The sequence below is a fragment of the Artemia sp. Qi Xiang Cuo genome, chromosome 14 (assembly GCF_049724085.1).
Source record: "Artemia sp. Qi Xiang Cuo chromosome 14, ASM4972408v1, whole genome shotgun sequence".
Taxonomy (NCBI): Eukaryota; Metazoa; Arthropoda; class Branchiopoda; order Anostraca; family Artemiidae; genus Artemia; species Artemia sp. Qi Xiang Cuo.
The window spans coordinates 18757382-18781923 of NC_142807.1; the positions used below are offsets into that span (position 1 = coordinate 18757382).

The window sequence follows — 24542 nt, forward strand, 5'->3', positions numbered from 1 at the left end:
CTGAAAGGCATAATTTCCTGAACTTTAACTGCGTGGAACGAAATGGCTATCTCAAAATTTTGATAGGATGTCTTTGGGGAAATGGTGGGCGTGGAAGGGGTGTTAGTAGCCTTCCAATCACTTTCGACTATTAAAAAGGGCACTAGCCATTTCAATTTCTAATCAAATGAACCATTTTTGAAGTTTCTCCGACAACGCGTTCTATAAAAACTTTATATGCCCCCAGGGCATAACTTACAATCCTTGCCCTTAGGGCTGTGAGGGGCTTTTCATCCTAAAAGACCTAATTTACAGAACTTAAAACTACGTTGAATAAAATGGCTATCTCAAAATTTTGATTGTATGTGTTTGGGGAAAAGGTGGGCTTGAGAGGGGGGTTAGTAGCCCTCCAATTACTTTCTACCATTGAAAAGGGCACTAGCCCTTTGAATTTCCAATCGAATGAGCCTTTTCTGAAGTTTCTACGAAAACGACTTCTATGAAAACCTTATATGCCCCAAGGGCATAACTTACAACCCTTGCCCTGAAGGCTCTGGGGGAGTGTCCTCCTCAAAAAAAAAATTTATATATGGAAATTTACTACGCTGAACAAAATGGATATCTCAAAATTTTGATTGTATGTGTCTGGGGGAATGATGGGCGTGGGGGGGGGGGGGCTAGTTGCACTCCAATAACTTTCGACTATTAAAAAGCACACTAGCCCTTTGAATTTCCAATCAAATAAGCCTTTTTTAAGTTTGTACGACAACGCCTTCTATAAAAACCTTATATGCCCCAGGGCATAACTTACATTCCTTGCCCTGAGGGCTGTGGGGGAGTGTCCTCCTCAAAAACATAATCTCTATCTGGAAATTTAACTACACTGAACAAAATGCATATCTCAAAATTTTGATTGGATGTGTTTCGGGAAATGGTGGGCGTGGAAGGGGTGTTAGTTGTCTTCCAATCACTTTCGACTATTAAAAAGGGCACAAGCCACTCCAATTTCCAATTGAATGAGCCCTTTTTGAAGTTTCTACGACAACTTCTTCGATACGAAGTGTCCTGCTCTAAAGGAAAAAAATTACAAATTGCCAACATCGTTCTTATATGCCCTCAGGGCATAACTTATAACCCTTTGCCCGAGGGTTAGGGGGGAGTGTCCTCCTAAAAATGATATTTTCTATCTGGAAATCAACGACGCTGAACAAACTGGCGATCTCACAATTTTGATTGGATGGGTTTGGGGGAATGATGGGCGTGGGGGGCTAGTTGCCCTCCAATCACTTTCGACTATTAAAAAGGGCACTAGCCCTTTGAATTTCCAATCAAATGAGCCTTTCTTGAAGTTTCTACAACAACTCCTTCTATAAAAACCTTATATGTCCCTAGGGCATTACTTTAAACCCTTGCCCCGAGGGTTGTGGGGGATTTTTCTCTTCAAAAACATATTTCCTATGTGGAAATCAATTACGCTGAACAAAATGGCTATTTCGAAATTTTGATTGGATGTGTTCGGGGGAATGATGGGCGTGGGGGGGGGGCTATTTGCCCTCCAATCACTTTTGACTATTAAAAAGGGCACTAGCCCTTTGAATTTCCAATCAAATTAGCCTGTCTTGAAGTTTCTACGACAACGCCTTCAATAAAAACCTTATATGCCCCCAGGGTATAACTTAAAACCCTTGCCCCGAGGGTTGTGGGGGAGTGTCCTCCTCAAAAAGATATTTTGTACCTGGAAATCAACTACGCTGAACAAAATAGCAATCTCAAAATTTTGATTGGATGTGTTTGGGGAAATGATGAGCGTGGGGGGGGGGGGGAGGGGGGTAGTTGCCCTCCAGTCACTTTCGACTATTAAAAAGGGCACTAGCTACTCCAATTTCCAATCGAATGAGCCTTTTTTGAATTTTCTACGAGAACTCCTTCGATACGAAATGCCCGGGTATGGAGATGAAGAAAAAAGAAAATTAAATAATCCATTGTTCCCACATCGTTCTTTACTTAGGCCTCGCTATCGCTCTGCCTATGAAAATAAAGTTTTTCAGCTTAAAACATCAAAATACAGAAATAGACTTAGTTATAAATGCTTAAGAAAGTTAGAAAGGCTCAAGTTCCGAATTTCAGCATTAAAAATCTTACCACTGCAACTGCTGGAGAGGTTATTATTTCGGTAGGTGATAAAACAGCCAGATATGCAACATTGACAAGTACATAGCTCGCAGTAACTAATGGCAATCCAATGATAATCGACCGAGGGAGATTCCTGCAAGAAAAGCAAGTGTCAGAGTTTTGGGAAAATCTAGGAGCTTGTATTCACAGTTAGTTAACAATTTGGACCATAAGATAGATCAAACAGTTCGTGGTAACGAACTGTAAGTAAGGAGCGACCCGGCTCAATAGTAACCGAAACTCTAAAAAACAGAATTTTGATACCAATAGACAAATCAAAGAATGAAATTATTATGTTGATGTCGAATATATACGAGTGATTAATTTAAGTCCTACCTATCCAAAGTTACGCTCCTGAGAAAATTTTTTCAATTTTCGAAAAAAGGGGGAAACAACCCTAAAAGTCATAAAACTTTAATGAAAAGCACACCATCAGCTTCAGCGTACCAGAGAATCCTACTATAGAAGTTTCAAGCTCCTATCTGCAAAAATGTGGAATTTTGTAGTTTATTTGTTTGTTTGTTGTTTTTTTCCCAGGGGTGATCATATCAATCCAGTAGTCTTAGAATATCGTGAGAGGGCTCATTTGAACGGAAATTATAAGTTCTAGTGCCCTTTTTAAGTGACCAACAAAATTGGAGGGTGACCGGGCCCCCTCCCACGCCCATTTTTTTCCCGAAGTCAGCCAATAAAAATTTTGAGATAGCCATTTTGTTCAGCATCGTCGAAAATTTAATTAATGTGTCTTTCAGGATGGCTTAATACCCCACAGTTCCCAGGGGAAGGGCTGTAAGTTATAAGCTTTGCCCATTGTTTACATGGGCAAAACAAGTTTTTTCAACTGAAAGTAAGGTGCAACATTAAAACTTGAAACGAACAGAAATTATTCCGTATATGAAAGGAGCTGTCCCCTCCTCAACGCCTCGCTCTTTACGCTAAAGTTTGACTCTGTCTCAAAACTTTAGTTTTTAAAACTATAAAAAACTTTAGCGTAAAGAGCAAGGCGTTGAGGAGGGGACATCCCCTTTCATATACGGAATAAATTCTGTTCGTTTTAAGTTTTAATGTTGCTTCTTACTTTCAGTTGAAAAAACTTGTTTTTTTATTTAATAATATTTAATAGCAAATCATCATACTAGCATTACTAGCATTGTCAGAGGCAATTAAGTAGCGTTGCCTCAGTAAAAAGCTATGTGCCTCCCGTGCACTGTCCTTCATTTTTTTGCTCCCCGACCACTTCGTATGGAAGGCATGGTCATAGAAACTTGGGAAGGAGCTCATTCCGTCAGAAATTGAAAACTTTAGTGACCTCTTTATCACCCAAAGGTGACTGGAGGGCAACCAAATATAAACTCTGTTATAAGGAGATCCAGGGAAAATACCCCCTGAGAAAAACAAGATACAGCAATAAAAATGCATGGAAATATGAAAATGAGAAATTTTACCGTTGAAATCTTTGTTGGAAAATGAATGGTAGCACTTTTCCCCTCGGTAAATTTCCTGGTAGCGCAAATGCAACCAGCGTCCCTTCCATGCCGATTTTGCTCCTACAAGCCCCCTGACCCCCATGGTGTCACATCGACATTTGAGACAACCAGGATTTACGGGACCCCCAGTGCTTCCAGGGTAATGGCCTAAATTATGTAGATTACCACTGTCAACAGAAAGGTTTTAGGCAAAATGGCAGACATATTTGGTTTTAGTTTTGCGATCAGCTTGGAACTTCTAGAGATAATGCACTTGGCCAGGGTTTCCCAGTTTTATGAAGTTAGAATAATGAAACGATAAGCATGTTTGAGTTAATCAAAAGACATTATGTTCAATTGTATTCTTAGAATACTTTTTTTTTTCTGGGGGGGGGGGGGTGTCTCTGACTCCACTAAAAATCTTGGCAGTATTGTGAGACTTTGAATCTTTCAGGGTTAAGTGGGAAGGTAAACCAAAAGACGCTACATGTTGCCAGGTTATCAAAATAGCGTGTCTGCGGTACTAAAAGAACGACTAAGGGGGTTAATAAACTTTAAACTTTCCGGGCGTATTTCAAGGGAGGGGGCAAGTGAACACCAAACGGTGAATTGGGAGAGAGTGCACAAAGAGAGAAGCTAAAATCTATTTGTCTCCAATCTGCTTAATGTTTTGGCACTATAAGCACCTTCGAAACTATAAGAAATTAAAGGTGGAGTAATTCTGTAGATCAAAGAGACTATGTCTACCCAGGTTACCAAAAATGACAAACAGACGGTGTCGGGGGTTACATGGGCCAACAACCTTGAGTTTGGAGAAGGGAGAAGATGTAAGTACTACCTAGGCAATATCATGGAAGGGCTTGGGATACCTAGCTAAAACTTTCAGTGTTAGGTAAGGAACAAAGCAAGGGGGCTTAAAATTTCGTATTTAGGAGGAGGGTATTTGCACTATAGGCTCCAGTGGAACTTAAAATCTTGTTACCTCAAGTCAGTGATGTAAATCAAAAGACGCCATGTTTATCAAGAACTATCATGTCTGCTGGCAGTTGGACTTCAAACTTAAATATTTGTAAGATACTTTTGAGCAGGGTTACCAACTGGATACATTTTATGTCAAAAGGATATATTCCCATGTGCCGGGAATGTATGGCATAACACAATGACAAAAAAGGGGCATAAAGTCATATATTTCAAATATTTAGGAGATGAAAGGACAAAAAAGGGACACATTTTGTAAATTTATGAAATAAAACGAAACCTTTCTCAAATGGATATATACTTTGGTACAAAAATGTCAATTTTCACCAAAGTAATGCCTTTTATTTTTTTTTAGCATCCAAGTTTTACCAGAGATATTGTAAGAAAAAGATTTTCTCCAAAGTAAGGGATTTACGAGTTTATATGAGTTTCGTGCTTTCACAATTGGTCATTTTGCATGAATGTTTTATATTGCTTCATTTTCGTTTTCATTATACTTGATGTTAACCACAGTTCATATAATTATCCAGTATGATCATTCCCTATCTCACCCATTATGAAAACCCGGACCGGGGTGCGAGTGCTCCGGAGAACGTTTTTGCAGATAGAAACATAAGCGGTATCAGATCTTTTCACGGGTAGACAAGTCAGATTTCTCTTGGACGCGAAACTTGGCTTCAACGTTGGAACACTAATTTTGAAGAAACTAATTTTAAATTAATTTATTCCAAGACATACATGAAAATCGGTAGTTAGTAGTGTAATGTTATTATTAGATGTTTTTAGGAATTAAAAATAGGTTTCGAAGTCTCAAGTTGGTTTCAAAGCATTTTGAGAAAGTTTCTGCCAAAATACGTGTTCCAGGGTAATTGAACCGCTGATGGCAGATCAAATGAGAGGAGCTGTTTGTACGCGCCGATATAAATATATATATATATATATATATATATATATATATATATATATATATATATATATATATATATATATATATATATATATATATATATATATATATATATATATATATATATATATATATATATATATATATATATATATATATGTATATATATATATATATATATATATATATATATATATATATATATATATATATATATATATATATATATATATATATATATATATACACTACGAAAACTTTACGAAAAAGAAAGATTTTTTTAAAGAAAAGTAAAGTCCATATTAAACTTAAGATCAGTAGAAATAGAAGCCTACAATAATTCAAACTCAAAACGACCAGAAATTATTATTAAAGAATAAAAAAGGAAAGGAGAATAATTGGTATGGCGGTAACACTGCATATAAATGTCTAAGATTATACAGACTCAGCAGTAAGAAATGCATTTTATTTATTTTCTGGTAAACAAACTGGAAGAATATTCTATAATAGGAGCTTTTCCAGCGTAAAGCCCCGTAAAATTTTGGATCTGCCACTAAAATTATGATGTCCTTCAATTTTTTGAAAATTCCCTAAGAATTTTACAAAAAACACTTCTTAACAGTCGCTTGGTATTTTCTTGGATAGGGCTATTGCGACAACTTTTGCCACAACAACCAATAATTAGAACCCAAGTCCTAAAATTGGTCTATCAGGAACCCTTACCGCTATCTAAATTCAGAAAGTGCAAAGATTTTCACACAGAGGTGTTTATTGTTTAAAGTTCAGGAAAGGTCTGCCCATTTCATATGAAAACATTGATTGAAAACAAAACTAGTCTTATCTAGGCTCTCCGCTAAAACAGGTAACTAGACTTTTCAAATATCACAGGAAGTACAATCTGAGAAAATAAATATAACGACGTGAAAAAAAAAAATGATAAACTAACCAGTTGCGGATCCAGAGGGGGGGCAAGGGTTACCCCCGTAAAGTAGTCTAAAGTAGTGTAATTTCCCTAATTAACACAATTTTGCATTAATTAAACTTGCTCCTAACGTAAGTTCATCAGATCAACCTATTTTGCGCCCCCTTCCCCTAGAAAAATCCTGGATCCGCCCCTGAAACCGTCATAACCATTCCCCCGGTGCTTAGAAGAAAAAAATTCCTTATTTTCACAAATTTCATCAACCCCCCGCCTCCTTTTTTACAAAATCCTACATAGGCCAATCATTTGAGTCCACTGTATGTAAATAAGAGATTAAGTCATAATTTGTATATAAACTAAGTCATACCTGTGAGAAGGGACACTTGCAAACCATATATATATATATATATATATATATATATATATATATATATATATATATATATATATATATATATATATATATATATATATATATATATATATATATATATATATATATACACACACACACACACACACACACACACACACACACATATATATATATATATATATATATATATATATATATATATATATATATATATATATATATATATATATATATATATATATATATATATATATATATATATATATATATATATATATATATATATATATGCTCTTTTTAATAGTATTTTTCTTTCTTCTCCATTTTCGTTGTTGACTCGTTGTAATTTTCGTTTTCCCAAGTATTCTAATGACATATTTCTTTGTTCTTCATTTTTGTTAATCATTGCTTAAGACATTTTTTAATGCCCCTTTCCTTAGCTGCTCAGATGGGTCTTGTCACTTTTGATGGTCTAGGTTGATCATTTCTACTTGTGCATTTACATCTCTCGGATTGTTCTCTTTATCATGTCTCATTTGATATTTCAGTTTGTTCATTTTGAGCTCAGTTTTTTGCCCTCTTTTGTCCTTATTTTGAGCTTACGTTAATTCAAGTTTCTGTCATCTAGATATTATGAGACTGCTAAAAATGTCTTTCGAAATTTATATCATAAAATATGAACACATGAATTTACACGTTTCTTAGTTTTGCTCTATAAATCTTTATAAAACTGATAGAAATTCTAATTTCCTTGCGACTTCACTTTCAATCGACATAATTGCTAAACTATTTAATATATCCTAATCTATTGTTTATGCAAGATAGTTTTTTATTGGTTCTAGCCTGGAAAATGATCTTTCTCCAGAAGCGAGGCTTACTGGAATTGTTAAGAATATTTCACAATTAGGAAAAAAAGATTTGTTCATTTTGATGGCAGCGCGAGGCCCTTTCAAACGCGGGGACCCGATTAGGCCCAATCGTTCCAATCGCTTTTTATCTGGTCCTGACCACTAAAGATTTATATAAGTTATGTCGGATTTTCAGTGGTTTATCTATCAACTAAATTTATAATTTTTTTTATAAGTTATATTTAACTCATTTATCATCAATAAATCTTTTCTAAAAGGAAAATGTTTGGTGTATAATTAAATTCTACGAAACGTTAGCTAGAATGTTCAGAGGAAAACAACATTGCCTGTTCTTATCTATGTGGTGCATTTTATACTCTCTAGTCGGTTCACTAGAGCAGTGAACTTGTTAGTTAAAAGGGCTTGAATGCTGTCATTACTTCAGTTTCTCAAAGCTTCCGCCTGTAATCTTAGATGTGTGTTTAAACTTGACGATAAAGTTAATTGTATGGTATTATTGTAATACCTTGACGGAATATGTACATAAATATGATCAAATAGCCGTGAAGAAATCAGGGTTGGCCAACAGGGGGGGGGGGATGAGGGAATAATAAAAAGTGTTCCCTTCTAGGTTTTGGTAAAATCTACTTTTGTATCATCATTATAAAAATTAAAAAATAAACCTCTCTCCCTACATTTTCGTGAATTGGAGTCCCTGAAAGACAATTAAGATAATATACTTACACGTTTGGATTGATAAGTTCTTCAGTTGCGAAGTTCAAATTGTTCCTAAAAGGTAAATAGTAAATTTATTTAATTTCAATGTTTGTATTTTAATATTACGTAAACATAGTAAATAAATACAACTAAGTAATGAGGGATCACAATTACTGTTAACTTTTAAAATAAGGTGGCATCAAAGACTGAATATGAACTAAAATAACTTTTTTTTAAAATAACTGAACTAAAAAATTTGTTAAAAAGTCGAGACAAGTCAGATCTCCAGCAGGTATAGCGGGTATATATATATATATATATATATATATATATATATATATATATATATATATATATATATATATATATATATATATATATAAAACTAGATAGGCCATAACTTTGGGAAATATTGCATTTGGTACCTATGACGCATGCAAAACTATATAAGATGACGTTTAACTCCAAACAGATAAAGCAAAAGACATGGAACAAGCGACAGCGAGAATCCTATTGAATCACAAACGAAAACGTTGCACAATAAAATCAGCGGTTAGAAGACAAAGTAAGATAACCATGACGTCATGTAGATTATAAAAGATGATGAATAAATCCGAACAGTTAAGGGATGGAAAAAAATTTTGAGCTAATGATGAACGAAAATGATGCTCAAAGAGATCTTTGGCTAGAAGAGATGCGCTAAAAAGCATCACAACGAATCACAAATGAAAGTAATCGACAACAAAATCTGTGGTTAGAAGACAAGCGAAAGCGAAGATCAGATCACATCGACTCGTAAAAGAAAATGGTACACAGCGAACTCGGTGGTTAGAAGAGAAGCAGCGATAACAGAGAGAATCGTAAAAAATCCCAGGAGAACACAAATTCTATAAAATGAACGGTTCTGTGAAGGATAAACAGGAAAGAGGAATTGAAGTCAAGCCAGAATCTCTCAATTCACATGCAAAATTATACAAAATGACGAATAACTCCGAACAGCTGAAACAAAAGGCATGGAACAAACGACAGCAACCTTTTGGTTTAAATGACGCTTACGAGACTACAGAAGATGATAGATGACTTCGAACAGCCGAAACAAAAGGTCGGTACTAGAAGCCCAATTTCTCACTCCAGGTTGTCTTGTTGCACATCGGGTTTTAGTGCAGATAGTTTCGCAGACCCCAATGCCTTTCCATGACGATAAATAGAAGCTCAAATGGGGATAAAATCCTTTTAATAGACAGTGATGATGATAACAGTGATAGAAATTCACAAAAATACCGGATATTTCGGTCACATTTGCAGTAACCGAAATACTGATGACGGTCACTGCATATGTGACCGAAATATCTGGGATTTTTGTGAGTTTCTATCACTGTTATCATCATCACTGTCTATTAAACGGATTTTATCCCTATTTGAACTTTTATTTATCGGGTTTTAGTGCGTTTTGAGCTAACTCAATACTCGATTTTTTTTTTTATGGTGTGCATCACTACAAAGAGGATATCAGTGATATCAGTCTCTCAAGATTTTCCAAATGGTAATCCTCACAACAAAGAGCATCACTGTGCATCACTACAAAGAGGATGTCAGTGATATCAGTCTCCCAAGATTTTCCAAATGGTAATCCTCACAACAAAAAGCATCACTGTGCATCACTACAAAGAGGATTTCAGTGATATCAGTCTCTCAAGATTTTCCAAATGGTAATCCTCACAACAAAGAGCATCAATGTGCATCACTACAAAGAGGATGTCAGTGATATCAGTCTCTCAAGATTTTCCAAATGGTAATCCTCACAACAAAGAGCATCACTGTGCATCACTACAAAGAGGATGTCAGTGATATCAGTCTCTCAAGATTTTCCAAATGGTAATCCTCATGAACAAATTTTATTCGCTAAAAATCATGAAACATTTATTCATTTGCTCTTCTAGGAGTATTGATCAGCCTTTAACGGAAATTTTATCTCTTTTAGCTAAAAGCTGATTTCTTAACAAGAGCCAATTTTCGAATTTCACTATTCAACAGGAGCAAAACGGAATCTCCAATTGCTTTAACAATGATAGAGCTATAGAAGTTTAATAGAAGCATACAATACCGTCCCTTAGCCTCAGTCCTAAACTCAGGAAACAAAATAGGAAACCTGGTAAATATTACAAACAGGAATGACTTGTAAAAGCAGATAGCAGAACTGTCGTACTCATGGGTAAATGCCCTTTTTTGGAAATGCAAATTTTTGGATTTGATATTCTGAAAAAAGTAATTTGCCAAGGGGGATAGGGAGTCGTCATACATCTTAAGCGCTTTTAGATTTTAGTCAAACTTCAATTTAAAAATACTGCCTGCTAGCTTGCTTATTCAAACGGTGCTTTCCACTCAACAGCGAAAGCATGGCTCAAAGAGCTAAAAGCTCGTCGGTTAAGCACTCTCTCTTATAAAAAAAAGTAAAAGAATCCACTTCAGCTTTCACACTGCGCTTTCTGGCTCAACGATTAGTGAAAATAATCTTTTTTGGTCCAAAGGTAACCCCCCTGGATAAAGCCATTTTCTGCGACCACATAATATCCCTTGAATTGAAAAGATTATGTTTTAAGCAGTCTCAGTTCGAAGTTACTTTGACCCTGGCTCTTTAAAAGTCATTATTCATTAATTAAACCAAAATTAGATTTATCTATGTCCTTAAAATAAATAACTTCTACCGATTGGTCTAACTCGTTCTCTGCTGTCTTATTTGGTTCTGAAGATATTTAAAAGTTGCTTTTTTTTAAATGCGTTATATTTGTTCTTTTATTTTTCATAAAAACTGTTAGGCAATCGAGATTTTATTGCAAAAAATTTATATTTGAGCATCTGTATGCTTCTTGAATGTGAATAAAACTTGTTTTGTCTGAAAGCAATTTTTTTTTAGTTTTTGCTTTCGATTCGGTCATATTGGGAAATTTAGGCAAATATGAGGTTGGCGAAAATTTTAAAAACAGCCAAAAGAGGAAAAAAACTTTTTCTGGTTTCTGCTCTCCTGTAAAAATTATTTTGTATGACAAGAACTTTTAGCTGCTGCCACCGACTAGGTCGTACGGAAAATTTGACAAATTTATTAGTGGTGGAAAGGTAACAGCCAAAAAAAGTAAAAAAAAAATAAGTTTTCTGCTCTCCTGTAAAACTGATACTGCATGATACCACCTTTAGGTTACCAGCCCCAATTATGTCACATGGAAAACATTGCTCAATATTAATTTTGGGAAAATTTTGACAACAGACAAAAAAAAGGAATTTTCAATTTTGTCGCTGTCCTGTATAGCTTATTTTGCATAATACTTTTGTTTTATTTACCACCATTGAATGCATCGCATGGCAAATGTTGTCAAATACAGTGTTTCTAACAGTCTTTGTAATAGTTATTTCTCAGATTAAATTTTATCTAAAGAAGTTCGTTGGAAGGAAGAGAAGCAATTTTTCCTTTTCAAATAGTTAAAATAAAAAACACGAGGAACAGAAAAAAGTAAGTTATAACCTTACCATCCATCATAAGCCCAGAGGCCACTGTAAAATGCAGTTGCCACATTACTTAAGGTAATGGCCGGCTGGTCCGGATCAATAGATTCAAAACCAGTGGACAGGTATTCAAGGTTTCCTAAAAATCATTGTGTAAAAGTTGATTAGTGTAATATATATATATATATATATATATATATATATATATATATATATATATATATATATATATATATATATATATATATATATATATACACACATATATATATATATATATATATATATATATATATATATATATATATATATAAATATATATATAATATATATATATATATATATATATATATATATATATATATATATATATATATATATATATATATATATATATATATATATATATATATATATATATATATATATATATATATATATACTCCCTGTTTTCTCTGAAAAATTTGTATCCTGGAATATTCTGGCCTACAAAATCGATCTCGATTGTTCAAAAGTTTGAGAAAATTCGTTAAGAGCCTTAATTTTTGAAAAAAATATTCATGTCTGTCAAGTAATTTTTTATACATCATTGCAGTATTGCCATGACGTCATCACACCTATGTGGAAAAAAATGGTAATTGCAAAAACATTTGTATATATTTTAACAAGGGATTAAAACAATTCAAAAACCTTAAAAAAGAAAACCAAAAGTTTGAGGCTTAGTAGACACTCGGTAGACACTCTGTCTGAGAAATCGGACTTGCTTCAATAATCAAATTTCTTTGAAAAGACCTCAGTACGAAAAGACATTAAATTGCTTAAAGAGCAAAAACCTGGTAATTGCGACATTCACCGCTGAAAATCCGAAATATATTTTTTTTTCTCCTCGGATTTAGTCAGCGTTGTCAGTCAACTTTTCAGTTTAATACAAGGTTCGATGATGACAGGTTAGGTTACACTGGGTTAGGTTAGGATTTTAACCTAATTCTGTTCAACGGTGAATGTCGACATTAACCAGATTTCAGACATTCACGGCAACATATATATATATATAATAAAATAAAAGTAATAATTTGGTGCGAGAAAAAAGATATTTTACTACATTGGTGATTTATTAGATTCTACACCTAGCAGTAAAAACCAAACAGAATTATCCATCCATGGCACAAATGAATCCTTAGATGAAAGACACAATTTTATTTCGGGTCTTGTAAAGTGAGAGAACGCTACTTTACAACATAAAGAACATCAAGGATCACAGAGGATCACAGGGGAATTCTTCATCCCTTCCCCCTGGAAGACCAACAACATAAAAAAAAAATCCCCTAGACTTTTTCCTTAATTTTCGAAAAAATATTTAAAGCTTCAAGGAAAAATTTTTGCCAAACATTAGCCCTATTAAAAATTTTGCAGGCTCTCCCCTCCCCTTGGAAAAATTTCTAAGGGTACCCTTGAGGAAAGATCATTGAACCTACAAAAATCCCCAGCAAAGGAGGTGATAACCTTAGAGAAAAAAAAAAATTAAAACCAGTATCATTTAATACTTAAGCAGGATGTGCAATTGAAGTCGGTTTGAATCAGCAAATTCAACACTTATTGTTATCCATCTAGTTGAATTAAAATTTGATTATTGGCTATTATAGTATCTTCTGAGTAATTATAATTTGATTACAATAACTCTTAGCTAAGTTTCAATTACATTAAATTTAAAAATAAGATGATCAGTACAAATTTTATTAATTAGCAATCAAAACTACAATTCAAACAGCTTTTTTGGGGATTGATTTTTCTATTGGGCAGTCAGAAACTTCCCTTGAACATAAGATACACTTTCAAGACTAGATAGCAATGCAAGAATAGGATTGTCACCAAGGAACACTTTTTTGAAATTTGTTTCATTAAGAGAGCTTCATTCTCATTCATCACACAGTTTTTATGTTTTATTAATAAATGATGTAAACTTTAATCAACTAAAAACGAATAGTCAAACTTTTCTCGTTTTATTAAGGAGGAATGAATCCTTCCCGGTCTAACCAAGTTAAGGTATGATGAAAACTTGCTACTATAGCAAGTTCTTATTAGACGTCAATTTATTTGGACAGTGAAGAAATCGCTCATGTTTCAGGACAATTTAAGTTCGTTTTCAGTTGACGTCCCTTCTTACTTTTGTCTCAAAAGGTTAGTTTTTTTGTTTGATCTTTTGAATACGCCCCATCACCCCTTCCCAATAACAAATGATGTATGTAAACAATGGGCGAATCGTATATCTTACAGTCCTTGCTCCAAAGATGGAAGGGGGGGTTTCCACCCAGAGAAATAGCTATTGGACCTTTCAATTATGCTGAACAAGATGGCCATATCAAAAACTCTTTTCGGTTGCCTTTGGGGGAAATGGTGCGTGGGAGAGAGGCTGATTGCCCTCCAGCCACTTTTGACTCTTAAAAAGGGCACTAGAACTTTCCCAATTCCCATTCGAATGAGCTCCTTTTGAAGTCCTTCCATACGAAGTGCCTTGGTAAAAAAAAACTAAAAAAAGTAGAAAAATAATACATTTGTGTCCACTTCGCTCTTTATTTAGGTAGCAATATTGTACAGCCTGTGATAACAAGAAATTAATTAAGAAATAAATTTGCGAGAAAACCTTTTTTTCCCATATCCCCAGAGAAATCGGTTTTCAATTTTTAGATTCATTCGGCATTCTGTCCGCAAAATACCCAATAACAATAAAGCTTAAGCTCCACCGGCAGGGTTGGCAAACCCTATGTCAAACAGTTCGTGGTAACGAACTGTAAGTAAGGAGCGACCCGGCTCAATGGTAACCGAAACTCTAAAAAACAGAATTTTGATACCAATAGATACATCAAAAGAATCAGATTTTAATGCTGATTTCAAATATATAAGTTTCATCAAGTTTAATCTTACTTATCAAAAGTCACGCGCCTGAAAAAATTTGGCTGATTTTCGAAAAAAGGGGGAAAGACCCCCTAAAAGTTATAGAACCTTAACGAAAATTACACCGTCATATTCAGCGTATCAGAGAACCCTACTGTTGAGGTTTCAAGCTCCTATCTACAAAAATGTGGAATTTTCCATTTTTTGCCAGAAGAAAGATCACGGATGCGTGTTTTTTTTTTATTTATTTTTTTTTTCCCAGGGGTGATCGTATCGACCCAGTGGTCCTAGAATATCCTGGGAGGGCTCATTGGAACGGAAATTAAAAGTTCTAGTGCCCTTTTTAAGTGACCAAAAATAATGGAGGGCAACTAGGCTCCCTCCCACGCTCATGTTTTTCCCAAAGTCACCAGATCAAAATTTTGAGATAGCCATTTTGTTCAGCATGGTCAAAAATATTAAAACTATATCTTTTAGGATAACTTAATCCCTCAAAGCCCCCAGGGGGAGGGCTGAAAGTTATGAACTCTACCCAATGTTAACATATAGTAGCCTATTGGTTATTGGGACCCGGCTCAATGGTAACCGAAACTCTAGAAAACGGTATTTTGATACAAATAGATACATCAAAAGAATTAAATTTTAATGCTGATTTCAAATATATAAGTTTTATCAAGTTTAATCTTACCCATCAAAAGTTAGGCAACTGAGCATATTTGGCTGATGTTTGGAAAAAGGGGGAAAGACCCCCTTAAAATTATATAATTTTAATTAAGATCACAGTATCAAATTAAATGTAGCCCAGAACCCTACTGTAGAGGTTTTAAGCTCGTATCTACAAAAATGTGGAATTTTCCATTTTTTGACAGAAGAAAGATCACGGGTACTTGTTTATTTGTTTTTTTTCCAGGGGTGATCGTATCGACCCAGTGGTCCTAGAATATCGTGGGAGGGCTCATTGGAATCGAAATTAAAAGTTCTAGTGCTCTTTTTAAGTGACCAAAAATGGAGGGCAACTATGCCCCCTCCCGCGCTCATTTTTTCCCAAAGTCACCCGATTAAAATTTTGAGATAGCCATTCCTTTCAACATGTTCGAAAATGTTATAAGTATGTCTTTTAGGATTACTTAATCCCTCTAAGTTCCCGGGGGGAGGGCTGAAAGTTATGAACTTTACCCAATGTTAACATATAGTATTGGTTATTGGGAAGTATATAGTACAGACGTTTTCAGGGGAAATTTTTCCTGGTTAGTCGGGGGGGGGGTATGGGGTTATTTGAGAGGATCTTTCCATGAAGGAAGTTTTCATGGGGGAAGGGATATTGCTATGAAGGGGACGCCGGACTTCCCAGCATTATTTAAAAAAAGATCAGAAATTAAATATATATAAAAATAAGTTTTTCAACTGCAACAGAAGCAACAACAAAACTATAAACGAACATAAAACATTACATATATGATTGGGTTCACCCTCTAGTCAATACCTCACTCTTTAAGCCAGAGATTTTTTAGTACTTTCATAAGAGCTATTTATTCTAATTAACGGACTTTGTGATTAAGCGGTCAGTTTTAAAGAATTGGAACAAAATTCGAACTTTCGCTTAAAGAGCAAGGTATTGACAAGGGGGTGAACCCCCTCATATACTTAATGAAATTATACGAATATAGAAGGTCGTTACGTAAATTAATTCGTAAGTTACATATATTTATTATTAATAAAAACGCTCGTAAATAAAATGAAACAAGTTTCGAGAAAGCCATTTAACCAAATAAAAGTAAATTAATATGAAAATTTTGTTTTAATTATTCATGTACGGTGAGCCAAGATCAAAACCTGCATTAATTCAAAAACTTTCAGAAATTAAATTAAAAAAAACAAGTTTTTTTTAACTGAAAGTAAGGTGGAACATTGAAACTTAAAACAAACATGAATTATTCTGAAATGAAAGGGACCGTCCCCTCCTCAATGTATCGCTCATTACGCTAACGTTTGACTTTCTCACAACTCTATTTTTTTAAACAATAAAAAATTTTAGCGTAAAGAGCAAGGCGTTGAGGAGGGGACAGCCCCTTTCATATACGGAATAATTTCTGTTCGTTTTAAGTTTTAATGTCGCTCCTTACTTTTAGTTAAAAAAACTTGTTTTTTGTATTTAATGACAGATTAAAGACAGCCATAGCAGTACTTTTGCGGTACGATTTATTATTATTATTTTTCATTGTATTTGATTGTATTCTGAGGCGATAATTCAAAAGAGCCTTGACAGGAAAGTTAGCCGTAGAAAAAAGTGTCAAGACAAATTATACTTTATGTTTCCTTATAATAATAGAGATTAGTGATTTATACTAGAAATGTTAAGGAAACTAGTAAGTAAAATTTATGAAAAACCATCATAAAGAAAAAACTTGGAGCGATAAGGAGTTCTTCAAGTTCACCTTCGGGTAGAACTTAACTTACATAGTTGTGAACAAATAAGAATCAACTGTAAAAAATAAGATTTTGATAATAAGAAAGGTTACAATTTAACGATGCAACAATGCAACGATTTCATCGATGGCCTTACGTTCAAATTAACCTCCGTAAGATAGTCAAGTCTCTTTAAGCTAGTCTCTTTCAGCTCCATAAACTAGGATAGTGATAGTGAAAGTGAAAAAACAGATAGGTAAAAAACAGAAAATACCAATTCTAGATTGCTCCAAAGGATTTACTCTCCCCTTCCCGTTTGCTCCATAAACTAGGATAGTGATAGTAAAAGTGAAAAAACAGTGAAAAAACAGAAAATACCAATTCTAGATTGCTCCAAAGGAGTTACTCTCCCCTTCCCATTTGCTCCATAAACTAGGATAGTGATAGTGAAAGTGAAAAAATAGATAATGAAAAACGGAAAATACCAATTCTAGATTGCTCCAAAGAATTTACTCTCCCCTTCCCATTTTCTCCATAAACTAGGATAGTGATAGTGAAAGTGAAAAAAACAGATAGTGAAAAAACAGGAAATACCAATTCTAGATTGCTCCAAAGGATTTACTCTCCCCTTCCCATTTTCTCCATAAACTAGGATAGTGATAGTGAAAGTGAAAAAAACAGATAGTGAAAAAACAGAAAATACCAATTCTAGATTGCTCCAAAGGATTTACTCTCCCCTTCCCATTTGCTCCATAAACTAGGATAGTGATAGTGAAAGTGAAAAAAACAGATAGTGAAAAAACAGAAAATACCAATTCTAGATTGCTCCAAAGAATTTACTCTCACCTTCCCATTTGCTCCATAAATTAGGATAGTGGTAGTGAAAGTGAAAAAATAGATAGTGAAAAAACAGAAAATACCAATTCTAGATTGCTCCAAAGGATTTACTCTCACCTTCCCATTTGCTCCATAAAGTAGGATAGTGGTAGTGAAAGTGAAAAAACAGATAGTGAAAAAACAGAAAATACCAATTCTAGATTGCTCCAAAGGATTTACTCTCCCCTTCCCATTTGCTCCGTAAACTAGGATAGTGATAGTGAAAGTGAAAAAACAGATAGTGAAAAAACAGAAAATACCAATTCTAGATTGCTCCAAAGAATTTACTCTCACCTTCCCATTTGCTCCATAAACTAGGATAGTGGTAGTGAAAGTGAAAAAACAGATAGTGAAAAAACAGAAAATACCAATTCTAGATTGCTCCAAAGGATTTACTCTCCCCTTCCCATTTATAAAAAAATGTTGTCAAAACGCTCTTTTGTCGCAATTGGCAACATTTCACGGAAATTTGGAATACTGCACTTTCACATTAGCTACCTATACGTGTATTTCACGTTAATAAGCAATATTCGATGGAGCAGTTCGTTTCATTTTTCAATATTATACATTTTTCAATATTATACATTTTTCAACATAATAAACTTTGGAAAAACGAACAAATTGGTGAAATATATTGAAAAAATTAGGAAGTATAACAAGTCGTCACGATAGACTGGAAGGAGAAACAGTCCACTTTTCTCCCCCCCCCTTTGTTGTGGACGTACATGATTGAAAAATAATTGATATTTACCATTTGCCATTGAATAAATCCCTCCTCCAAATATGATGGCTACTGCAACAAGTTTAGCAGCTGTGAAAAAATTCTGAACCTTTGTCGCAAGATCGACGCTGTAGCAATTAATAAAGCTGATTAAAACTAAAAAGAAAGAAATAGTTGGAAATAAAATGTTATTTAATCTATTTCCGTACGGACTTTGATTTTTTTTTTTTTTGGCATTCATTTATGCATGTTCTGGAAACTGAGCTTCGATTGTAGTTAAGATTATTATACAGACATTTGTCTATAATCTTTCATACCCTCCAAAGTTTCTTTGAAATATGTTTATACACAGGCTTATTTTAAACACAAATTAAACATAAATGAACTATTAGAGGTGTAGACTTGCGTCATAAGGCAGATAATGGTAGTAATGACAATTATTTTGATAAGAAATCCAAATAAATTTGACTGCACAAGAATAAGTACATAGGTCATGATATTAATGGAGAGTCTAAAGAGAATCAAGAGGGAGAGATATAGAAAATCCATTAATTTGAAGCGAAAAGTGATAGATATCAGACATTATAATAAAAATCAATTTCCAGACAAACTATCTTCGTTACTGTTAAATAGTAAACTTTCTTGATTGATTCCAGAAAATCAATAAATGTTTCATTCACCTAGCTCAACTACTTTCTTTGAAATATTAAAACAAGATTTCCACTTAACAATTGTTAATAATAGATAAAAACGTGTATGTTCGCTGTAGTAGAGAGGGGGTTGCTACTCCTATCAGCACACCATATATGGGCATGGAATCCCCAGGGAGAATGATTGCATAATCGAAGTGGGTCAATGACCTAAGTTTCCAAAGGTCGATTTATTTGTTGTTGTTGTTGTTTTGGCAAAGTGCACGCTCGGGGCGAATGTTAAGATCCAGGAATAGGAAACAGGATCACGTGTTTCCTTCTCAGCCAATCAGAGACTCGGATACATCCCCCTTCTCAGCCAATCAGAGACTCGCTTACATATTAGAGGCGGAGGATCGCAGAGAATATGAGGAAAGGATTTTTGCTATAGTTTTATTAGTCTGTGAATAGAATTCAAAGGGGTGAGAAGAAGAACAGTTTGACTTTACTCATTTGGATATATATTTGTGTGTTGATGAGTGGAATGTTTACCCTATTAGAAGTTGATAGTGGAGTTGATGGTAATAATACAAGAGCACCAAACATTTCGGTGGAAATCACGAGAGGATCACGGCTTTATCTGGAATGGGATGAAGTATTTGCAAGATATGTAATATCATTGAGCAAATTTAAAATGGAGGATCAATTATGTTTCGCTGCAAAGTTTGATATAGCACATATGAATAGACTTCAATATGCTTTAAGTGCATTAGTGAAACATATCGAAGACAATAAACTGTATCAGTAGAGAGGGGTCTTATACTCGTGACATGCCCACGTGGTTTATGGTTTTCTCACTGAGAATGAAAAAACAGGAATTTTCTCACTTGGAAAAACATGAATTTTGTCACATTTATGGTTGTTTTCATGGATGGATATGTGTGTTGTTCGATTTATTTGATGTTTTTCTCGGATGTCAACATCAAATTATGGATGTTTTATGGTTTTTGTCAGTGAGAATTTGAAAAACATGAATTTTCTCACATTTATGTCTGTTTTCATGGTTTTTGTCAGTGAGAATTTGAAAAACAGGAACTTTGTCACATTTAAGGATGACAACAGCAATTCATGTCTGTTTTATGGTTTTCTCAATGAGAATGGACATTCATGACGCTCCTGCATTGGGATTTTTGTTCTCGACGTACCTGAGAACATTATGTAACGACTCGTTCGAGGGAAAGTATTGAGCCTAAAAGGTAAAATTATTAAAAAATAAAGGATTACGAGTTGTTTTTATAGACTGGTCTGAGAAATAGATATGCATCATAGCTAGGGAAATTATTGATTCACGAAGGGGAGAATTAGGAAACATTAAGGCTTCTTTAATCTTAGGTCTGAGGAAGGGGGGAATTAAGAAACAAACATGGCTTCATTGTTGTTTGGCTAACCTAACCTGTGAACTTGATTTACATAATCGGCGGGGAAATTATTGATTCACGAAGAGGGAATTAAGAAACATTAAGGATTCTTTATTATTTTATTTACATAATCGCTAGGGGAAATTAGTGATTCACGATGGGGAAATTATGAAACAAACATGGCTTCATTGTTGTTTGGTTAGCTTAACCTGAGAAATTGATTTACATAATCGGCGGGGAAATTGTTGATTCACGAAGAGGGAATTAGGAAACATTAAGGCTTCTTTAGTAGCACCTGTGAACTTGATTTACATAATTGCTAGGGGAAATTATTGATTCACGAAGGGGAGAATTAAGAAACATTAAGGCTTCTTTAATCTTAGGTCTGAGGGATAAACGTTCTTTAGGTCAGAGAGAAAAATTGATATTCTATTTTCAAATAGGGCTTCATTGATCTTTAGGGTCAGGAATTATAATTGACATCACTTGTTATCTTGGAATTATGCAGGAGTCTAAAGAGATAGAAATTCTATTTTTAAATACGGCTTCACGGAGCTTTAAGTCGGTGAGGTAAATTGATATTCTAACGAAACCCTAATAGTTTAGCTAGGAAAATTTATGAGATGAAGAGATTAACGTAGGAAAGGGTTTCCTAGAAATTTGAAATGCGTTAGCGCAGAGATGCCATTCAAAAGGAACACGCTGAAATTACGTTTAGGGATTATTTGGGCGAAACGGTTTTATCCATTTTATGGGATTATTTCGGCGAAACCGTTAGAGACATTTTGAAAGAAGATTTTAGAACTGGTTTTAGAAGAGGTTTTGAGTGTGGTCGTTATAATACACAAGTTCCATTTGAACAGTGTTGTGAGGTCCTCTACCCCAACCCCAAAGGGTTCCGATCCCCCACCCCAACCCCCAAGGCAGCCCCCGGGACTCAACGGCCCCCCAAGCTCCCATAGAGCCCCAACCCCCAAACGCCCTCCTCAGACCCTCAAAGACCCTCCTCTGGTCCTCAAAGGGCCCCCGGACCCCCAAAGGGTACCCCGGCCCCCAAAGGGCACCCCCAGCCCCTCCACGGCCATCCCCGGGCCCCCCAAAGGCCCATCGCGCTCCCACAGGCCCACCGGGGTCCCCCAGGCCCTCCACCGGTCCCCAAATGTCCCCCAGACACCCACAGGCCCTCCCTGTGCCCCAAAGGACCTCCCTGTGCCCCAAAGGTCCTCCCCGAGCCCCCCCCTCCTCCTCCTCCCACCTCCTCCTCCTCCCCCTCCTCATCCTCCCTCCTCCTCCTCCTCCTCCTCCTCCTCCTCCTCCCACCTCCTCCTCCTCCTCCCACCTCCTCCCACCTCCTCACTCCTCCTCCTCCCTCTTTCTCCTCCTCCCTCTCCCCCCCCCCATTCCCTCCCCACTTTTTATACTTTTTTTGTGCATTGAGACACAGAACGACCCCCTGCCCCCGCCCCCTCCCCCTCCAAAGGTCTGATTTTTTCAAAGTTCATTTTGAATTTCTTTCATTGAAATGCAAGAGTTGGAATATTTCAGTAGTGTTTGGTTGTGGTTTACCTTGTCACAGTTACATTTTCTTGATTTTTCAAAGTTCATTTTGAATTTCTTTCGTTGAAATGCAAGAGTTGGAATATTTCAGTAGTGTGATGTTGTAGTTTACCATGTCACAGTTACATTCCCTTAATTTTTCAAAGTTCATTTTGAATTTCTTTCGTTGAAATGCAAGAGTTGGAATATTTCACTAGTGTGATGTTGTAGTTTACCCTGTCACAGTTACATTCCCTTAATTTTTGATAGTTCATTTTGAATTTCTTTCGTTGAAATGAAAGAGTTGGAATATTTCAGTAGTGTTTGGTTGCTGTTTACCATGTCACAGTTAAATTCAATTAATTTTTGATAGTACATTTTGAATTTCTTTCGTTGAAATGCAAGAGTTGGAATATTTCAGTAGTGTTTGGTTGCGGTTTACCTTGTCACAGTTACATTTTCTTTATTTTTCAAAGTTCATTTTGAATTTCTTTCTTTGAAATGCAAGAGTTGGAATATTTCAGTAGTGTTTGGTTGCGGTTTACCATGTCACAGTTACATTCACTTAATTTTTGATAGTCCATTTTGAATTTCTTTCGTTGAAATGCAAGAGTTGGAATATTTCAGTAGTCTTTTGGTTGCGGTGTACCTTGTCACAGTTACATTTTGTTGATTTTTCAATGTTCATTTTGAATTTCTTTCATTGAAATGCAAGAGTTGGAATATTTCAGTAGTGTTTGGTCGTGGTTTACCTTGTCACAGTTACATTTTCTTGATTTTTCAAAGTTCATTTGAATTTCTTTCGTTGAAATGCAAGAGTTGTAATATTTCACTAGTGTTTTTGGTTGCGGTTTACCTTGTCACAGTTACATTCCCATAATATTTCAAAGTTCATATTGAATTTCTTTCGTTGAAATTCAAGAGTTGGAATATTTCACTAGTGTTTGGTTGTGGTTTACCATGTCACAGTTACAGTCCCTTAATTTTTCAAAGTTCATTTTGAATTTCTTTCGTTGAAATGCAAGAGTTGGAATATTTCACTAGTGTTTGGTTGCGGTTTATCTTGTCACTGTTACATTTTTTTTATTTTTCAAAGTTCATTTTGAATTTCTTTCATTGAAATGCGAGAGTTGGAATATTTCAGTAGTGTTTGGTTGTGGTTAACCTTGTCACAGTTACACTCTTTACATTTTTCAAAGTTAATTTTGGATTCCTTTCGTTGAAATGCAAGAGTTGGAATATTTCAGTAGTGTTTGGTTGAGGTTTACCTTGTCACAGTTACATTCACTTAATTTTTCAAAGTTCATTTTGAATTTCTTTCGTTGAAATGCAAGAGTTGGAATATTTCACTAGTGTTTGGTTGTGGTTTACCATGTCACAGTTACATTTTCCTTATTTTTCAAAGTTTATTTTGAATTTCTTTCATTGAAATGCAAGAGTTGGAATATTTCACTAGTGTTTGGTTGTGGTTTACAATGTCACAGTTACATTTTCCTGATTTTTCAAAGTTTATTTTTAATTTCTTTCATTGAAATGCAAGAGTTGGAATATTTCAGTAGTGTTTGGTTGTGGTTTACCTTGTCACAGTTACATTTTCTTGATTTTTCAAAGCTCATTTTGAATTTCTTTCATTGAAATGCAAGAGTAGGAATATTTCACTAGTGTGATGTTGTGGTTTACCTTTGTCACAGTTACATTTTCTTGATTTTTCAAAGTTCATATTGAATTTCTTTCATTGAAATGCAAGAGTTGGAATATTTCAGTAGTGTTTGCTTGTGGGTTACCTTGTCACAGTTACATATTCTTGATTCTTCAAAGTTCTTTTTGAATTTCTTTCGTTGAAATGCAAGAGTTGGAATATTTCAGTAGTGTTTGATTGTGGTTTACCTTGTAATAGCTACATTTTCATTATTTTTCTAATTTCATTTTGAATTTCGTTCTTTTAAATGCAAGAGTTGCAATATTTCAGGAGTGTTTGATTGTGGTTTACCTTGTCACACTTACCTTTTCTTGATTCTTCAAAGTTCATTTTGAATTTCTTTCGTTGAAATGCAAGAGATGGAATATTTCAATAGAGTTTGTGTGTGGTTTAACTTGTCAAAGTTACATTTTCTTGATTTTTAAAAGTTCATTTTGAATTTCTTTAGTTGAAATGCAAGAGATGGAATATTTCAGTAGCGTTTGGTTGTGGTTTAACTTGT

General features: G+C 34.8%; 1 protein-coding gene across 1 annotated transcript in view; it reads right to left on the reverse strand.

Annotated features, from left to right (window-relative positions):
• Positions 1-24542, reverse strand: part of LOC148944232 (b(0,+)-type amino acid transporter 1-like) — a 98153-nt gene that overhangs the window by 25571 nt on the left and 48040 nt on the right. Inside the window, exons 4-7 of the mRNA XM_089099874.1 lie at positions 18789-18914; positions 11888-12002; positions 8393-8437; positions 2122-2245 (exon numbers count right to left, since the gene is read on the reverse strand). Coding sequence (XP_088956000.1) covers positions 2122-2245; positions 8393-8437; positions 11888-12002; positions 18789-18914 — 410 coding nt within the window. The remainder of the gene's footprint in view (positions 1-2121; positions 2246-8392; positions 8438-11887; positions 12003-18788; positions 18915-24542) is intronic.